This window comes from Pseudorasbora parva, chromosome 8 (assembly GCF_024679245.1).
Source record: "Pseudorasbora parva isolate DD20220531a chromosome 8, ASM2467924v1, whole genome shotgun sequence".
NCBI lineage: Eukaryota > Metazoa > Chordata > Actinopteri > Cypriniformes > Gobionidae > Pseudorasbora > Pseudorasbora parva.
The window spans coordinates 13,041,821-13,058,904 of record NC_090179.1 but is presented as its reverse complement, the minus strand read 5'-3'; the positions used below and the strand labels follow the sequence as shown (position 1 = coordinate 13,058,904).

Here is a 17,084-nt window from a genome sequence, read left to right as displayed (position 1 = left end):
TAACCAATGAGTTGCTCTTTAGGAAGCATATCAAGGTTCTGGCGTGGCCTAGCCAGTCTCCAGACATAAACCCAATAGAGAATCTTTGGAGGAAGCTCAAACTCTGTGTTTCTCAGCGACAGGCCAGAAGCCTGACTGATCTAGAGAAGATCCGTGTGAAGGAGTGGGCCAAAATACCTCCTGCAGTGTGTGCAAACCTGGTGAAATACTACAGGAAATGTTTGACCTCTCTAATTGCAAACAAAGGCTACTGTACCAAATATTAAAATAGATTTTCTCAGGTGTTCAAATACTTATTTGCAGCTGTATCATACAAATAAATAGTTAAAAAATCCTCTCACAGTGGACATGCACCTACGATGACAATATATATTATATAGTGTTTATTTTTGTAATTTTTTGTAATATATATGGTGTTTATTTTTGTAATTTCAGTTTTCATTATAATTTAAGTTAAATGTGTCATGTGCTTTTGTATCATTTTTATGAGTGTTTTTTTAAATATATTTTTATTTTTAGTCAACAATAACAAGACTGGGTCATGTGACAACACTATAGCATACTATTCGACATGTATATCATGTCATACAGTTTCACCTACCACAATAGGCAGTATGCAGTATATACTCTGCAGTACACAAAAAGTTTTACATTTTAACGCTTTGTTCTCGCACACCATGTTAAACGATAAGCAGGTGCCATTGAGTGTGGAGGATGTAACTGTGAGATCTGTTCGGACGGAAAGGAATCTGGATGCAAGCATGTAGCTAAACAACGAGCCACACATCTTTTTGACGAGTGAGTGATGGTCCTAACGAGGGTCTCTCATGCCATCCACTCGCTAATAAGTTCATTAGCAGAGGTGCGGGGACAGAGCGTGCTTCTGTTCTCCTCTGAGCCGAAGAGGGCCTCTGCGTTCATGCCGGCTCTTCCTCTCTGCCGTCAACCCCAAGGTCCGTCCATCACTGGACTCGTTGTTTAGTAAAAAGGGTTTAAGGTGTCGTTTCCGCACCACTAGCGGCACTAAACGCAACTGCAAACATAATGACTGCTTCCAAACAGGTTTCCCATGCAGTCCCACTGCCATTGTTGCAACAAAAAAGGTCCAAAACTCATTCAATCACATGAGAAAGTAGTTGACATGTAAATGCAAACAAAGCAATCTTCAGGAAGTCAACTTAACAACTGCTTACTTGCAGTTTTCTTTTAAGTTGGTATAGGATGGCATTTTAGCATGACACATTTCACCTTTAAATGAATGCATTTACAAAGAAGACCCTTCCTGATAGACGTTTACTGCAGCAATCTGTAGTCAAACTTCAGTTCATCAGGGTGTCTCGCTCGCCTCTGAACTCCTCAAACTTCCCCCTCTTACAGCGCTGCTTAGCTCCCTTTAAACTCTTTTGTGTGATTCCATCTTTTCAACATTCCTTTCTTTTGTTCAGCTCAGAGCAGCCACACTGACCCATAAACACGCTCCGCTTTACACCCCCTTCAGTTATCTATTGTCTATGTACAGCAGGCAAGCACATATGCAGTCAGGTCAATAAAATCACTGTTCTCCAAGGTTTCACTGCCCACTACTGGACACCAAATGAACTACTGCACAACTGTCCTTTCCTCAAACATATTTTACAGAGGGAGCTGGAGTTTTTACATACTTTTTATTTATTTATCTTGAATGCTTTACAATAAGACATCTTTAGTTAACATTAGTTGGCATTAACTAACATTAACTTACATTTGGAGGAATACATTTGTTAGTTTTTTTATTAATCATTTAAGTCAGGTAACGTGTAATTTAATAATGTAGTAAATGTTGCCTGTTTATATATATATATATATAAAATAAAACAGACAAATAAATAAATAAATACATTTTTAAATATATATATATATATATATATATATATATATATATATATATATATATATATATATATATATATATATATATATATATATATATATATATATTACCTTTATTGTGTTTTCTGGCTATTAACTTTCCTTAAAACTATGCTAGTTTCACATATGCTCCTTGTGTTTGAGGTATATCATTATGACAACAATATAATATCTTCACACAGCTTCTGATTAAAACCTAAATCACTAAAATTATGACTCAAACTATCCATTTTAATGAATCAGTTTACCGATTAAACATGATATTTATTACATAAAATATACTTATATATTATATAATATATATGTTATATGTATAAATATATGTTATAAGTATAAATATGCCTCATGTTTACCAGATTTACTGCATTTTACTTGCATCCTAGATTCAACATTTTGAAACTATTTCAAAACAAACATAAATGCTCATAAAAATAAATGTGAATGCACACGATGTTTACCCAACTGTTGTCAATAACAAATACAAATACAATAAACTGTCATTTTTTATCGCTTTTGTTATTATTTAAGTCAGTCTGGAGACCCGCAGCCTCAGTTTTAATCTGTGTGTTTGAGAAATTATGAAGTGTTGCTTGTTTTCATGCATTTAAAGTCGTGTATGTTTGTATGCTGGTGTGTTGTGACACTAACCATCTGGGCTCCCACATTTGAATTGACCGTTCCTAGTGTGATCTTGGCGGCTGGGCTGTAGCTGGACGGCGTTACCAGGGAAATGTTGCCTGCAAACACAAACATAGTCGAGATGATGTTCACAAATAAACCACTGAGAGTTTCTTAAAGGAAAAAAACATTTCACAGACAAGCAGAAGCTTGAATGGATCCCAGCTTTGACTGAATGGAAATGGCGATTTGCTCACACATTTGTAATCTCAAGCAGATGAAGTTCACAGGCTGTTAAGCAAAGTATAAATGCAAATCACATTACTTGTGTGCAGGGATGTCAAGTTTTGGCTTTTCAATGTATTATTAAAATAATTCTGCATATTCAACAGCATCAGTCCTAAAAAATGACTGTTTAATGGTAAATCATGGTGGTCAATAATCTATTTGAAAGGATATGTAAAATGTATAGATATTGTAACTTAGAATAAAAAGTCCTGGCGGAGAAGTGCAATCACACATCACAAACACAAGCGCTGCCTCTCGAACTTTCAGGATTGTGACCTTTTATGATGTGGGGAATGTTTTCAAGTTGTCACAGGTGAAACCATCTATTATAAGCTTTGCAAAAAAAGTTATAAAACACAACACAACAATTTAAACTGATCGAAACATTGTTCCTTATATTACAATCAAACAGAATTATACATTATTATCAATATCCATTTTCCAAAGTCTTTAGGCAGATTCAAAGATTAATGGGCTGCCCTAAAAATGTTGACACTTGAGCCACCTAAAATTATGAATGCTTGTGTGTGTGTGTGTGTGTGTGTGTGTGTGTGTGTGTGTGTGTGTGTGTGTGTGTGTGTGTGTGTGTGTGTGTGTGTGTCAAAAATGAGTATCAAATTTGATCTATAAGGCTTTTAAGGCTCATATAGTATATACAGTGAGAATATGAAGTCCATACTCAAGTAAGGGGAAAAAAAAACACCTCAGTTTCACATTCAAAGGCCCAAACTGAGCAAATATATGCATTTTGGTGCAGTTGCGGAACATTATATGGCCAAGATGAAACTGAAAGATTTTAATGTATACCAGTTTATAATGGTATAGCAGATACTTACATAAAATGAATGTAAATATAACTATATTGGCCCTATTTTAATGATCTGAGCGCATGGTCTGAAGCCTACGGTGGAGGTGCACTTAGTGTCTGAATCCACTTTTGCTAGTTTGACGGAAAAATGTTAGGGCGTAACGTGAAATAAACCAATCAGAATCTCATCTCCAATTCTCTTTAAAAGCCAGTTGCGCTCACACCATGGCAGATTCACTGCATGACGGAATTTGCAAGCGGAGAAACTGAACGCTTCTCCAGAGACTAATCCTTTTTTATATATTTAAAAATGTTTGAGTGCTGCTGCGCGTCCCTGTGTGTCTAATAAGCAGAGTGTATGCGTGTAGTGCACCCTTCTATAGGCGCATATTACAAACACTCCCTTTAAATAAAAAAAAATACTGCGCTATTGACTTTAGGCCAGGGTTTTTGTTGGTCAATGGCGCAGTCGTTTTCAGTTCCTCAAAATAGCAACAAACCAACAATGAGCCTGAACACACCTGGTTTACAGACCAGCGCAATGGGCGAACAGATGGGCGCGAGTGCATTTTCTACCACGCTGGACGTGAAAATGAGAACTGCGTTGTGCTAAAACTAGCACAAAAAAACACTTGCGTTGTGCCTGCCGTCACATTGCGCTGGGTGTATGATAGGGCCCTATATCTCCCAATATTATGTCTTAGTAAGATGATATTTAAATGCTTAGTTTTATGATCAAATCTTAAACATATGATGCAATGCAATACAATGATGATTAAGAGCCTGATGGATCATATTTGATGATGACAGTTTAAGATAACTTTTCTAAAAAATCTGTATAGATAATCAAGTAAACTTAAGCTGATTCAGTCCAGTAGGTTTAAGTTTAATACTACAATATACTATTACTTGAATCTTACAAACTATATAAATGTGATTCTTACATTTACTTTATGCCGAGAAATCCTTGCAAATTCTTATAAAGACATGTGAACCATGATCTGAATAGGGACATTTTTCAATGACTAAAATCAGTACTTGACTTGATAGTACTGTACTTGACTTGATCAATCAGACAGAAGGCTTTTAGTTGATTGTGTTATTTAGCATATATTTATTTGCAGAACAGATATCACTTATTTTTTTCCAATGCAGCAGCAAGACATGTAGTGTATAGCTGAAGTGTCCAAATACTTCTTGAGGCCACTGTAAAACAGTTTTGCTTTAGTTTTTTTGTGATTTTCTGCCATGAATAATATCCCCTTTACACCCAAGAAAGAGACTTTTGCGTAGGTGTGATAAGTGCGAGGGAAGGTTACAGTATGGTGATCGAGGGCAAGACATCTTGAAATGCTTTCTTCGAATTATGCGGTGTCTTTTGAATAGAGATGCAAATCATGTAAAGGTTGTGGCGTATCAGATGCAAAACCATGCAAATGGGCCTTGCAATCACGCACAAACATGCAATAGGGTGAACACACCCTGTACTGTGTGAATGAGACGACATGCCAACAATCCCACTCAATGCATGCCTGCTTCCCACTCACACACTCGGCCTGAACTTGGTCAAATCTTCCAAACGTCTGCATCACAGCAGCCTGCGACACTCACAGTGTGTCTTTGTCTATCTACAGCTGCAGTTGAGATGTAGTACTGCATTCACAGCGTTCTATTGATTATGCACCAACTACCGCTACACAGCAGTTTTCTTACTTTTCATAACCTACAAGAGCAGATGTGGTCATGATTCGCTGAATTAAATTAAATGTAGTCATGATTGCCTTTCTGAGAGCATGCTACTGAAAGTGACCAATCATAGTGCATCTCAATCAGCTCCCGAAGTCGTGAGTCAGCATATCGTGTACACGCATTCGGGCACTGGTAAGGACAGTAAAGATGATGGATCACTACACCTTGGGACACAGATGACTCTGTCTGGCAACATGGCAACATCCTTGTTGTGCATCTCTGCTGGCATTTATGAGCGACACCAGCACAGATATCTTTCAGACATTATCTGTTTATGTTATTTAAAAGTACATTATGATCAAATACTTTGACTGATACATCTCTCTGCAACATTTCAGCTGTACATAAATTATAAATGTTAGCTAGATTATATTCATCACCTGTCCAATGATGTATTTTTATGCTGAGACAATTAAATAATGTTTTGTTTCTTTACAACATCCATCACGTGTCATAATGTGTAGTGAGTTGCCTCATGTGATTTAAGTTTCGTTAAGGATTGAGCATTGATGCTCCATGGTTTTCACGGAACATTGTAGGACATTTTAGGGAGTGAACATTTAAGGCCCTGTCCCAAATGGAACGCTAAGCCCTTGCAAGTCCACACTTTTGTGACGTAATGACGCTTCATCTGTCGGGTAGAAGTCTGCAGCGAAGTTCGCAGGTACAGCAAAAGTTGGTACAACACTATAATATAAAAGGTTAAAATGAAGTGATTTGTATAGGCTACTTACATTTAAATGCATTGAGGATGCAGTGGATTAATTTTATTTCTCAAGGGAATGTGTCCTATAAATTTGCTACATTTGTATTAGGGCTGGACGATATGGCCAAAATTCATATCACGATATTTTTCTTAATTTCGGTCGATACAATATAATTCCGATATCGATATGAACTATATAAAAGCTTTAGAAAAAACTACTAAGAACTGCCACAAAGGATGTCTGTACCTACAAACTTCTGAAAAATGTATTTGCCAAGTCTATGAATAGTCCTCCTATAAAATATAATATTTTAGAAATAAAACCAGTACAAATAAATTAATGTTCACCTTTTCTTTGTATTTAGCCTTTATATGAAAAAGAAATGTGAAATCAACATCAAATAAACATAAGACTCTCACTTTATTAATATTAATATCTTTAAGTTTAAACTATAACATAGGCTGATTATATTATTCTTAATATAGATTAAACAAAAGTGCTTCAGCCAGGATTCAGCCTGACTCAGAATATTCTAGCGGATGGATCTTCTTCAGATGGTGGATCTGCTTCACAGCGTACAGTGCTCCTATCCCACAGACGCAGTTTATTGAGCATTTTCTTTTAAGTTTTAAATTTCAGTGAAGAACAATTCATAGCGCTCTATTTTCCATTTATGCAAAATTATAGCATATATTTAATGCAGCAGTTATTTAATTAAAAATGCAGTAAACAACGTAATACAGTGAAATATTATTCTGATCTACATCATCTGTTCACTACGTGAATATATAGTAAAGTGTCATTTATTTCCGTGATCAAAGCTGAATTTATCATCATTACTCCAGTCTTCAGTGTCACTCATCATTCTCATATTAGGATTTGATGCTCAACAAACATTTATGATTATTATCAGTGTTGAAAACTGTTTTGTTGCTCATGATGCTCCTTCATTGCTTTCATATATTGTCGCAATCGTCTGACTGTCGTCGTCATCTTTCAGCTCATAACGATTTATATGTAACGTTGTCCTTCAGCTGCAGCTCCAGCGTGACAGTAACGTTAGTTCTACGAATCCGCTTTTGGACTTTCTGTGAGAGCGTCCTCCTCATATTTAGATACGAATAAAATGACAGGTCATGCATAGATTATTTTTTGTCTCTGAAATTAAATCTTGAGGTATTCACGTTGGTTTCTATGTATACTTGCCCGTGACCTCAGGAAGCGCGCAATCAACCGAGGTTTGAGAAAGCTGTCTTTAGCGTCCCTGTTAAATTGCTCGCCCTCGCTCCAGGTAACGCCGTTTGGAATCCCGCTCGGAGCGGGTCGACTAGGACCGGTGAGACCCAGTAAAAGTGCGGGGGATAAAAAAACACTTTATTAAAAGTGCGGGGGACACGCCGAACCACTTCCACCCCACTGAATTAACGTTAGTCTTTCTTCTCTTATCAACTATTTCTTTCTCCTTACTTGTGGAAGTTCGTTCAGTCACATTTGTGTTGCGGTCAGGGAAACTCTTTTTGTAGCTAAAACTTGCCGCGTTGGATCTATCGGCCTACTACTGCTGAGCACTGACTGCGTTTCTGTGGTGTACGTCGCGCAAGTAGCCAATCGTGTTCTGCTCTTTCTGACGGCTGCGCCCTGAACGTCAGTCAGTGAGGAATGCTGTAATGTTTATCGAAATATCGGAAATGTGTTTAAAAATCATATCACCGTTATTGAAAAAAATTATATCGCGATATATATTGATATTGAATTCTTGTCCAGCCCTATGTGCTAATCATTTTACACTGGACTGCTTTGCAAATGAGGGTCAGTACAACATGGGATTTGCACAAAAGTTAATACCAAAAGATAGAGCAGAACCAACTATTCGTGATCCAATTTCATATTCAGAATATGCAAGTATTGCACTTTATATGAGAAATCGTCTTTCTGAATATGCTTTTTAGTATGTATGGCTTATGCGGGTAAAGTTATCATTGTCTCAAAAAATTCTAAAGGTGATGATACACAGGGCAACTTTTTGAGCAATGTTGCCTGGGCAATGTTGCCATTAACGGGCAACCAGGTGAGACGCAGGGCCCACGACCGATCTAAAGTATCCAGATAGAAATTTGTTGCCCATTTTCAATGGGAAAAGAGCCCAAGCCACACTGTCCAGCAACATTGCTCAAAAAGTTGCCCTGTGTATCATCACCTTAATCTAGTTAATAGCTGTTGCTCCATCAGTGTCCTGATCCGGTTCATAGATATAAGGCTGAACACCGGTTTTGACAATTTCAGATATATTGGCTGAGTAAGAATTTCCAGTTTTGTTCTATCCGAAGCATGAGCTGTAAAGCGGGTAGGGGAGCAGAAGCTCATTTGTATTTAAAGATACACACACAAAAACAGCACGTTTTTGTTCCCATCCAAATAGGGGCATTTAGGGCATGCTATAATAAATGATCTGTGGAGTATTTTGAGGTGAAACTTCAGACACATTCTGGGGACACCTGAGACTTATATGACCTCTTGTAAAAAGGGGCATAAATAGGTCCTCTTTAAAGTCAGCATAAAACTGAAATTGTGTTCATCTTGTTTTCCTATTGTTATGTATACCAGTAAAATGACTTATCGAAAGAGAAAAGCTAATGTATGACGGGACTTGATTTTGATTAGGAATTGTTTGGATCATGGTGACTTTAAAAGCTGCACTACAGCTGAAGATTTTAACTTAAATTTCATTCTGTTCCTGAAACAGTCTATACAGAAGCAATCTTTTTATTCTTTTTGGAGATTAAAAGCTTACATTTTATATGTTTTGTTTGTTAGAAGTCAGTCATGGAGCTTTCAAAAGAGTAAATGATTGTGCAAATTGCCATTGTTGATTAACCTTTCTAACCATTTTCAGAAACAGTTTCAGTATTTCATGATGAAAGGCAAGAAAGTGTCAAAGTAGTTTGAATGAATCTTTACAATGTGCTCCAGATGGTTAGCGTACAGCAGCAGGACTGGCTGCGGTCTGAAGGGGTTTTGTGCAAGGCCTCGGCGCAGGAATGCGTCAGTGCCACATGCTCTTTACAGCAACAATGAGCAAAGCCACATTAGAATACAGCTGAGCAGCAGCCCATCACACACACACACACACACACACACACACACACACACACACACACACACACACACACAAATATTGAGCTGACTGTGTGTGTCATATTATAAAGCACATGCACAAACATGCTCAGTGTTTTACACATGCAAAAAAGCATGATACAATCTGGATACACAAATATAAGCAAGGGCAGAACGGAAGACATCAAAAAGAAAACACTTCTATACATGAGCCAAGACAACAGGAGGAAAACACACAGTTACTTCCTGGGGCTGCCCAAACAAACTACATAACTCCAGCAGACACTCAACACGACTCAAAACCACATCAGTGCCTCAGCAACATCAGAGGTTCTCACCAAATACCAAACACAACCAACCAGTTCTGCTGCGCTAAAAAACACACACTTAACTGCATAGTTGCTTTTGGCAGCCCCATTAAAAAAAGAGAAAAATTTGCTCTTTTTTTAAAAAGAATAATGCAATTTCAAATACAAAAGTTATTTAATTATACAAAGTTATATACAAAGCCATCTCTTCAAATTCTCCAGTTATTTACCTTTTTGTTTATGAAGCGGCACGACAAGCACTTCCATACTTCACCTTTAACTATTGGCTTCCTAATAAAAGCTCAAGTTCTAGTCCCACACACAGACTGGGACGCCCGCTTCACCCCTCCTCCCACTGAACACAGATCTGTGGAGGAACTTCCACAGTGACCCAAAGAGAGGGGAGAGAGAGAGAGAGAGAGAGAGAGAGAGAGAGAGAGAGAGAGAGAGAGAGAGAGAGAGAGAGAGAGAGAGAGAGAGTGAGAGAGTGTGTATGTTCCTCTCAGCATGCCGTCCCGACACACGTGCAGCCTTCCCAGCTGCTCCGACACAATCCCTGAATGCACAAAGAGCTATAAAGAAAGAAAAAAAGTAGGGCCTGCTGGATTTACCTGAAGAGGAGTGGGGAGCATGTTTCGAAGGCAGGCTGGAACCTGGTGTTCCTCTCTCACTCTCTCTCTCTCTCTTCTCAGTGTCCCTTTTGTTACCATTCAGTGGAAACTTGAGAGGCTCGCCAGGCATTGCCGAGCGAGCGCAGAGGGAGTCCACCCACCCACACTTGGACTTTCACCCATGCCGAGTGGGAAACGCGCTCACAGCGGCCGCATTCAATGAGGGCGTGTGTGCGCCTGCTGCAGGACTTCCTCCCTCCGCACACACACAGACGGCGGCTTTCTCACAGCTCCTGCGGGACACTCAAAGAGCAGGCGGGCGATGGGCGCTCGCTTGCTCTGGCCTGAACTGATCTGAGAACAGTGGGAAGCCCAGGAGAGCATGAGAACTGAATAGATGTGTGGCTGCACGATGAAGCGGCCTGAACACACATTCTCACAGCGTAAGACGGGCTAGAGCTGGAAGGTAGTTCAGGCCTTGAACGACTGCAGCTCTGGGGGCAAGCACATCTGGATGTGTGCAGGAGTTTTATTTGGGAACCCGAGTGGCAATTGGATGAGTGCCAATGACAATTAAAAAGTATTCACTCACATACTGACTTGAAAAGACTGGAGCGACATTAAACAAATTGTTGTGTTCGCTCACTCCAACAAAAACAGCAGTAGGTAACATCAGTTCTATTAATGGGCTGCTTAAGGCAATATTGTTTTTCCTTCAGCCCATAATGTAGGTCCATAACTGTGAATGTTTTCTTGTTTGCTTTAATAAATATCTCAGATGTCGTCAATGGAGCTTAGTTTGCATTTAATCCTGGGCGTTCCTTTAAACCATAGTTAAGAATAGCACAAAGCATCAGCTTTGATTTTGCAGTTCAATTCCGGTTTACAAGCTCTTGAATCGAAGGTGCATTCAGTAGTTTGGTCTTAAAGGGGTGGTTGCATGCGATTTCACTTTTTTAACTTTAGTTAGTGTGTAATGTTGCTGCTTGAGCTTATCTGCAAAGTTACAGCGCTGAAAGTTCACTGCAAACGGAGATATTGTCCATTAAAGTTACGGCAGTTTATTGCCTACAAAAACGTCCGGTTTGGACTACAGCGCGCTTCTTCCCAGGTTGGTGACATCATAAACCCTTGCTAGTCTCCGCAGATGTGACTTCTGCCCGTAATGGTGAGGGGCGTGGCGTTTCCAGCAACCTGTGCTTGGCACTTCAGCCAATAAAAATATAGGAAACTACATTTGGCCATCTAACCAATCTAAGACCATTGCGTGTTTCGGAGGGATGGGATTCATAGAAGCAGGAAGCAAACGAGCCGTTCAAAGGACAGTGGAGACAGCGGTGTGGAGTAAAGGTCAAATTAGGGCTGTCACTTTTTATTCGATATTCGAATATGCATTCGAAGATGACGTGAAAACTTTTTTTATGGTTTATTTCTGGTTTTTAGACAGTTGGAGAGAGGACAGGAAGCAAAGTGGGAAAGATAGGGGGATGGAATCAGAAACGGACTACGAGGACGAGACTCAGGTTGCCCGAAGTGCGACTGCGCTTTGGAGCGCTGCCCATGAGGCTATCGGCTCGGAAACAATGGGAGAATCAGTTCCTGTACGGCTGAAATATCAAAAACATGCGTAAACATCAGTATCCATGTCTAGCACCACTGTCTAAACAAGTCACAAACTCAAACATGCGAATGCAGATTAATATTTATTCAGCTTTAATATTTATTAATTTGGGAATACTGCGGTTATATTTTTTCTAAAAGCCAGTTTTCAAGCATTTTTACCCATAATACAGGTCCTTCTCAAAAAATTAGCATATTGTGATAAAGTTCATTATTTTCCATAATGTAATGATAAAAATCTTTCATATATTTTAGATTAATTGCACACCAACTGGAATATTTCAGGTCTTTTATTGTTTTAATACTGATGATTTTGGCATACAGCTCATGAAAATCTCAAGAAATTAGCATATTCCATCCGACCAATAAAAGAAAAGTGTTTTTAATACAAAAAAAGTCAACCTTCAAATAATGTTCAGTTATGCACTCAATACTTGGTCGGGAATCCTTTTGCAGAAATGACTGCTTCAATGCGGCGTGGCATGGAGGCGATCAGCCTGTGGCACTGCTGAGGTGTTATGGAGGCCCAGGATGCTTCGATAGCGGCCTTAAGCTCATCCAGAGTGTTGGGTCTTGCGTCTCTCAACTTTCTCTTCACAATATCCCACAGATTCTCTATGGGGTTCAGGTCAGGAGAGTTGGCAGGCCAACTGAGCACAGTAATACCATGGTCAGTAAACCATTTACCAGTGGTTTTGGCACTGTGAGCAGGTGCCAGGTCGTGCTGAAAAACCAAATCTTCATCTCCATAAAGCTTTTCAGCAGATAGAAGCATGAAGTGCTCCAAAATCTCCTGATAGCTAGCTGCATTGACCCTGCCCTTGATAAAACACAGTGGACCAACACCAGCAGCTGACATGGCACCCCAGACCATCACTGACTGTGGGTACTTGACACTGGACTTCAGGCATTTTGGCATTTCCTTCTCCCCAGTCTTCCTCCAGACTCTGGCACCTTGATTTCCAAATGATTTCCACAAAAAATACTTTGGACCACTGAGCAACAGTCCAGTGCTGCTTCTCTGTAGCCCAAACGTGTCTTGACCTGGGGAATGCGGCACCTGTAGCCCATTTCCTGCACACGCCTGTGCACGGTGGCTCTGGATGTTTCTACTCCAGACTCAGTCCACTGCTTCCGCAGGTCCCCCAAGGTCTGGAATCGGTCCTTCTCCACAATCTTCCTCAGGGTCCGGTCACCTCTTCTCATTGTGCAGCGTTTTTTGCCACACTTTTTCCTTCCCACAGACTTCCCACTGAGGTGCCTTGATACAGCACTCTGGGAACAGGCTATTCGTTCAGAAATTTCTTTCTGTGTCTTACTCTCTCGCTTGAGGGTGTCAATGATGGCCTTCTGGGACAGCAGTCAGGTCGGCAGTCTTACCCATGATTGCGGTTTTGAGTAATGAACCAGGCTGGGAGTTTTTAAAAGCCTCAGGAAACTTTTGCAGGTGTTTAGAGTTAATTAGTTGATTCGGATGATTAGGTTAATAGCTCGTTTAGAGAACCTTTTCATGATATGCTAATTTTTGGGGGGTTTTCATGAGCTGTATGTCAAAATCATCAGTATTAAAACAATAAAAGACCTGAAATATTTCAGATGATGTGCAATGAATCTAAAATATATTAAAGTTACATTTTTATCATTACATTATGAAAAATAATGAACTTTATCACAATATGCTAATTTTTTAGAAGGACCTGTAGATCATCCTTCATGTCCATGATAATTGACATAATCGAGAAATGTTTAACTTTATACAAATTAAGACTTTTGGGAGAGAGCCATTAGGAGTGAAGATTGTGTCAGTGGAGCTCAAATGTTTCGAATGTAGAAAGAGACTGGACAGATCATTTTTGGAACAATTTTACTTATATGCTTGCTTCTGTATAAAAAAAAAACATGGATATAATAAAATGATGGAAAATAGTCTGCAGTTTCAGTGAGTTTGTGATAATTCTTGATTATATATGATGCACCGAAGTAGTTTAACACTGAGGCAATTCATATGAAAACCTCTTCCTCTGAATAAAGTTCATTATTAGGGACAAGAAAACTGGTTATTGATCCACGAATTACATGAAGTACGGAGACAAACAACATGCAGCGGTGAGCAAGGCTTTACCAATACAATACACTGATTCACGACCTAGGAAGCTGATTAAGACGCTGCCTATGAGAGTAACAACCGCTGGAGAGACACATTGTCTATGCATGCATTGTTAAAAGATGAATCTCTGGATTTTAAGAATTGATTTTGGAATTGAAAAATTAATATTACAGGTAATTTCATGTTGTTAGTACCACGAAAAATGTATCATCCGTCTTAAGCATGCGTGCAATTCGACAAGTAATTATTTCTTGAACGTTTATTATTGCGTGCCCGAACCCCTCCTTATCACTTTGAACACAACCATGTCAAGACAATAAAAGTTTACTGCCTGCCAGTAATTGCCTGTAATTTCTTTTACTGCCAAATTGAAAAATGAAAATGCAAGGAAATTGGTTATTGCACTCTGAATGAACTTGTGGTTGAATAACCAACCTTTGTACAAGATAATTCAATAACGTTTTATTTTCTGAACTTATATATTTATTTGCAAAGAAATGTATGTGATCATATAACAGAGTAACTTTTACCTTTGGACAGGTTATGGTTCAGAAAGGCCTTGAGATCTCCACACAGAGCTGCTGCGCCAATCTAAAAGGAGAAGAAATTAAGGAAGAGTTCAAATTAAAAAAATATTAGTTTGCAATATACAGTGCAAATTAATATTTTTTTTGTTTTTGTTATTTGTTGCTGTCTTCTTGGCCTGGCCACTCTTGTAAAACTGGAAGTTAGGAAGGAATTTCAAAAAATGGATAGTAATTATTTATTTTAAGCACCATGTACAACAATAAATATTAGGAGTATTGTTCTTAATCATACATTGTAATTTACAAATATTTTCTTCTGATACTGAATCAATACTTTGATCCTTGTATTCTTTTTAATATTTATATTTTATATTTTCTATGAGCAGTGCCGATCTGGACACACGTGTGCATGAGCAGTGAAGATCTGGACACGCGTGTGTATGAGCAGTGCCGATCAGGAAGCACGTGTGTATGAGCAGTGCCGATCAGGAAGCACGTGTGCATGAGCAGTGCCGATCTGGACGCACGTGTATGAGCAGTGCCGATCAGGACGCGCGTGTGCATGAGTAGTGAAGATCTGGACACGCATGTGTATGAGCAGTGTCGATCTGGACACGCATGTGTATGAGCAGTGCCGATCTGGACACGCATGTGTATGAGCAGTGTCGATCTGGACACGCGTGTGTATGAGCAGAGCCGATCTAAACGTGCGTATGAGCAGAGCCGATCTGGACACGCGTGTGTATGAGCAGTGCCGATCTGGACACGCGTGTGTATGAGCAGAGCCGATCTAAACGCGTGTGTATGAGCAGAGCCGATCTGGATACGTGTGTGTATGAGCAGTGCCGATCTGGACACGCGTGTGTATGAGCAGTGCCGATCTGGACGCGTGTGTGTATGAGCAGTGCCGATCAGGACGTGCGTGTGTATGAGCAGTGAAGATCTGGACGCGCGTGTGTATGAGCAGAGCCGATCTGGAGACGCGTGTGTATGAGCAGTGCCGATCTGGAGACGAGTGTGTATGAGCAGTGCCGATCAGGACGCGCGTGTGTATGAGCAGAGCCGATCTGGCCACGCATGTGTATGAGCAGTGCCGATCAAGACGCGCGTGTGTATGAGCAGTACCGATCAGGACACACGTATATGAGCAGTGCCGATCAGGACGCGCGTGTGTATGAGCAGTACCGATCAGGACACACGTGTATGAGCAGTGCCGATCAGGACACGCGTGTGTATGAGTAGTGAAGATCTGGACATGCTTGTGTATGAGCAGAGCCGATCTGGACACGCGTGTGTATGAGCAGAGCCGATCTAAACGCGCGTGTATGAGCAGAGCCGATCTAAACGCGTGTGTATGAGCAGAGCCGATCTGGACGCGTGTGTATGAGCAGTGCCGATCAAGACGTGCGTGTGTATGAGCAGTACCGATCAGGACACACGTGTATGAGCAGTGCCGATCAGGACGCGTGTGTATGAGCAGAGCCGATCTGGACGCGTGTGTATGAGCAGTGCCGATCAGGACGCGCGTGTGTATGAGCAGTACCGATCAGGACGCGCGTGTATGAGCAGTGCCGATCTGGACACACGTGTGTATGAGCAGAGCCGATCTGGACGCGCGTGTATGAGCAGAGCCGATCTAAACGCGCGTGTGTATGAGCAGAGCCGATCTGGACGCGCGTGTATGAGCAGAGCCGATCGGCTCATACACACGCGTGTCCTGATCGGCTCATACACACGCGTCCAGATCGGCTCTGCTCATACACGCGCGTCCAAATCGGCACTGCTCATACACACGCGCGTCCAGATCGGCTCTGCTCATACACACGCGCGTCCAGATCGGCACTGCTCATATGTGTGTATGAGCAGTGCCGATCTGGACTTGCGTGTGTATTAGCAGTGCCGATCTGGACACGTGTGTGTGTGAGCAGTGCCGATTTGGACACGCGTGTGTATGAGCAGAGCCGATCTAAACGCGCGTGTATGAGCAGAGCCGATCTAAACGCGCGTGTATGAGCAGAGCCGATCTAAACGCGCACGTGTATGAGCAGAGCCGATCTGGACGCGCGTGTGTATGAGCAGAGCCGATCTGGACGCGCGTGTGTATGAGCAGAGCCGATCTGGATGCGCGTGTATGAGCAGAGCCGATCTAAACGCGCGTGTATGAGCAGAGCCGATCTGGACACGCGTGTGAATGAGCAGAGCCGATCTAAACGCGCGTGTATGAGCAGAGCCGATCTGGACACGCGTGTGTATGAGCAGAGCCGATCTGGACGCGCGTGTATGAGCAGTGCCGATCTGGACGCGCGTGTGTATGAGCAGAGCCGATCTGGACGCGCGTGTGTATGAGCAGTGCCGATTTGGACGCGCGTGTGTATGAGCAGAGCCGATCTGGACGCGTGTGTATGAGCCGATCAGGACACGCGTGTGTATGAGCCGATCAGGACACGCGTGTGTATGAGCAGTGCCGATCTGGACTTGCGTGTGTATTAGCAGTGCCGATTTGGACACGCGTGTGCGTGAGCAGTGCCGATCTGGACACGTGTGTGTGTGAGCAATGCCGATCTGGACTCGAGTGTGCATGAGCAGTGCCGATCTGGACACGCGTGTGTATGAGCAGTGCCGATCTGGACTCGAGTGTGTATTAGCAGTGCCGATCTGGACACGCGTGTGTATGAGCAATGCCGATCTGGACTCGAGTGTGCATGAGCAGTGCCGATCT

The 17,084-nt window shown here is 41.2% G+C and overlaps 1 protein-coding gene across 4 annotated transcripts in view; it reads right to left on the bottom strand.

Annotated features, from left to right (window-relative positions):
• tfdp2 (transcription factor Dp-2) overlaps positions 1–17,084 on the bottom strand; it is a 59,804-nt gene that overhangs the window by 20,298 nt on the left and 22,422 nt on the right. For 2 of the 4 annotated variants that reach the window (XM_067450143.1, XM_067450144.1), the window contains exons 3-4: positions 14,369–14,429; positions 2,557–2,645 (exon numbers count right to left, since the gene is read on the bottom strand). In XM_067450143.1, the coding sequence (XP_067306244.1) occupies positions 2,557–2,645; positions 14,369–14,429 (150 nt within the window). Of the gene's footprint in view, positions 1–2,556; positions 2,646–9,730; positions 9,866–10,111; positions 10,656–14,368; positions 14,430–17,084 lie in introns of those variants that run through there. The other 2 variants (XM_067450142.1, XM_067450145.1) reach the window with 2 other exon arrangements.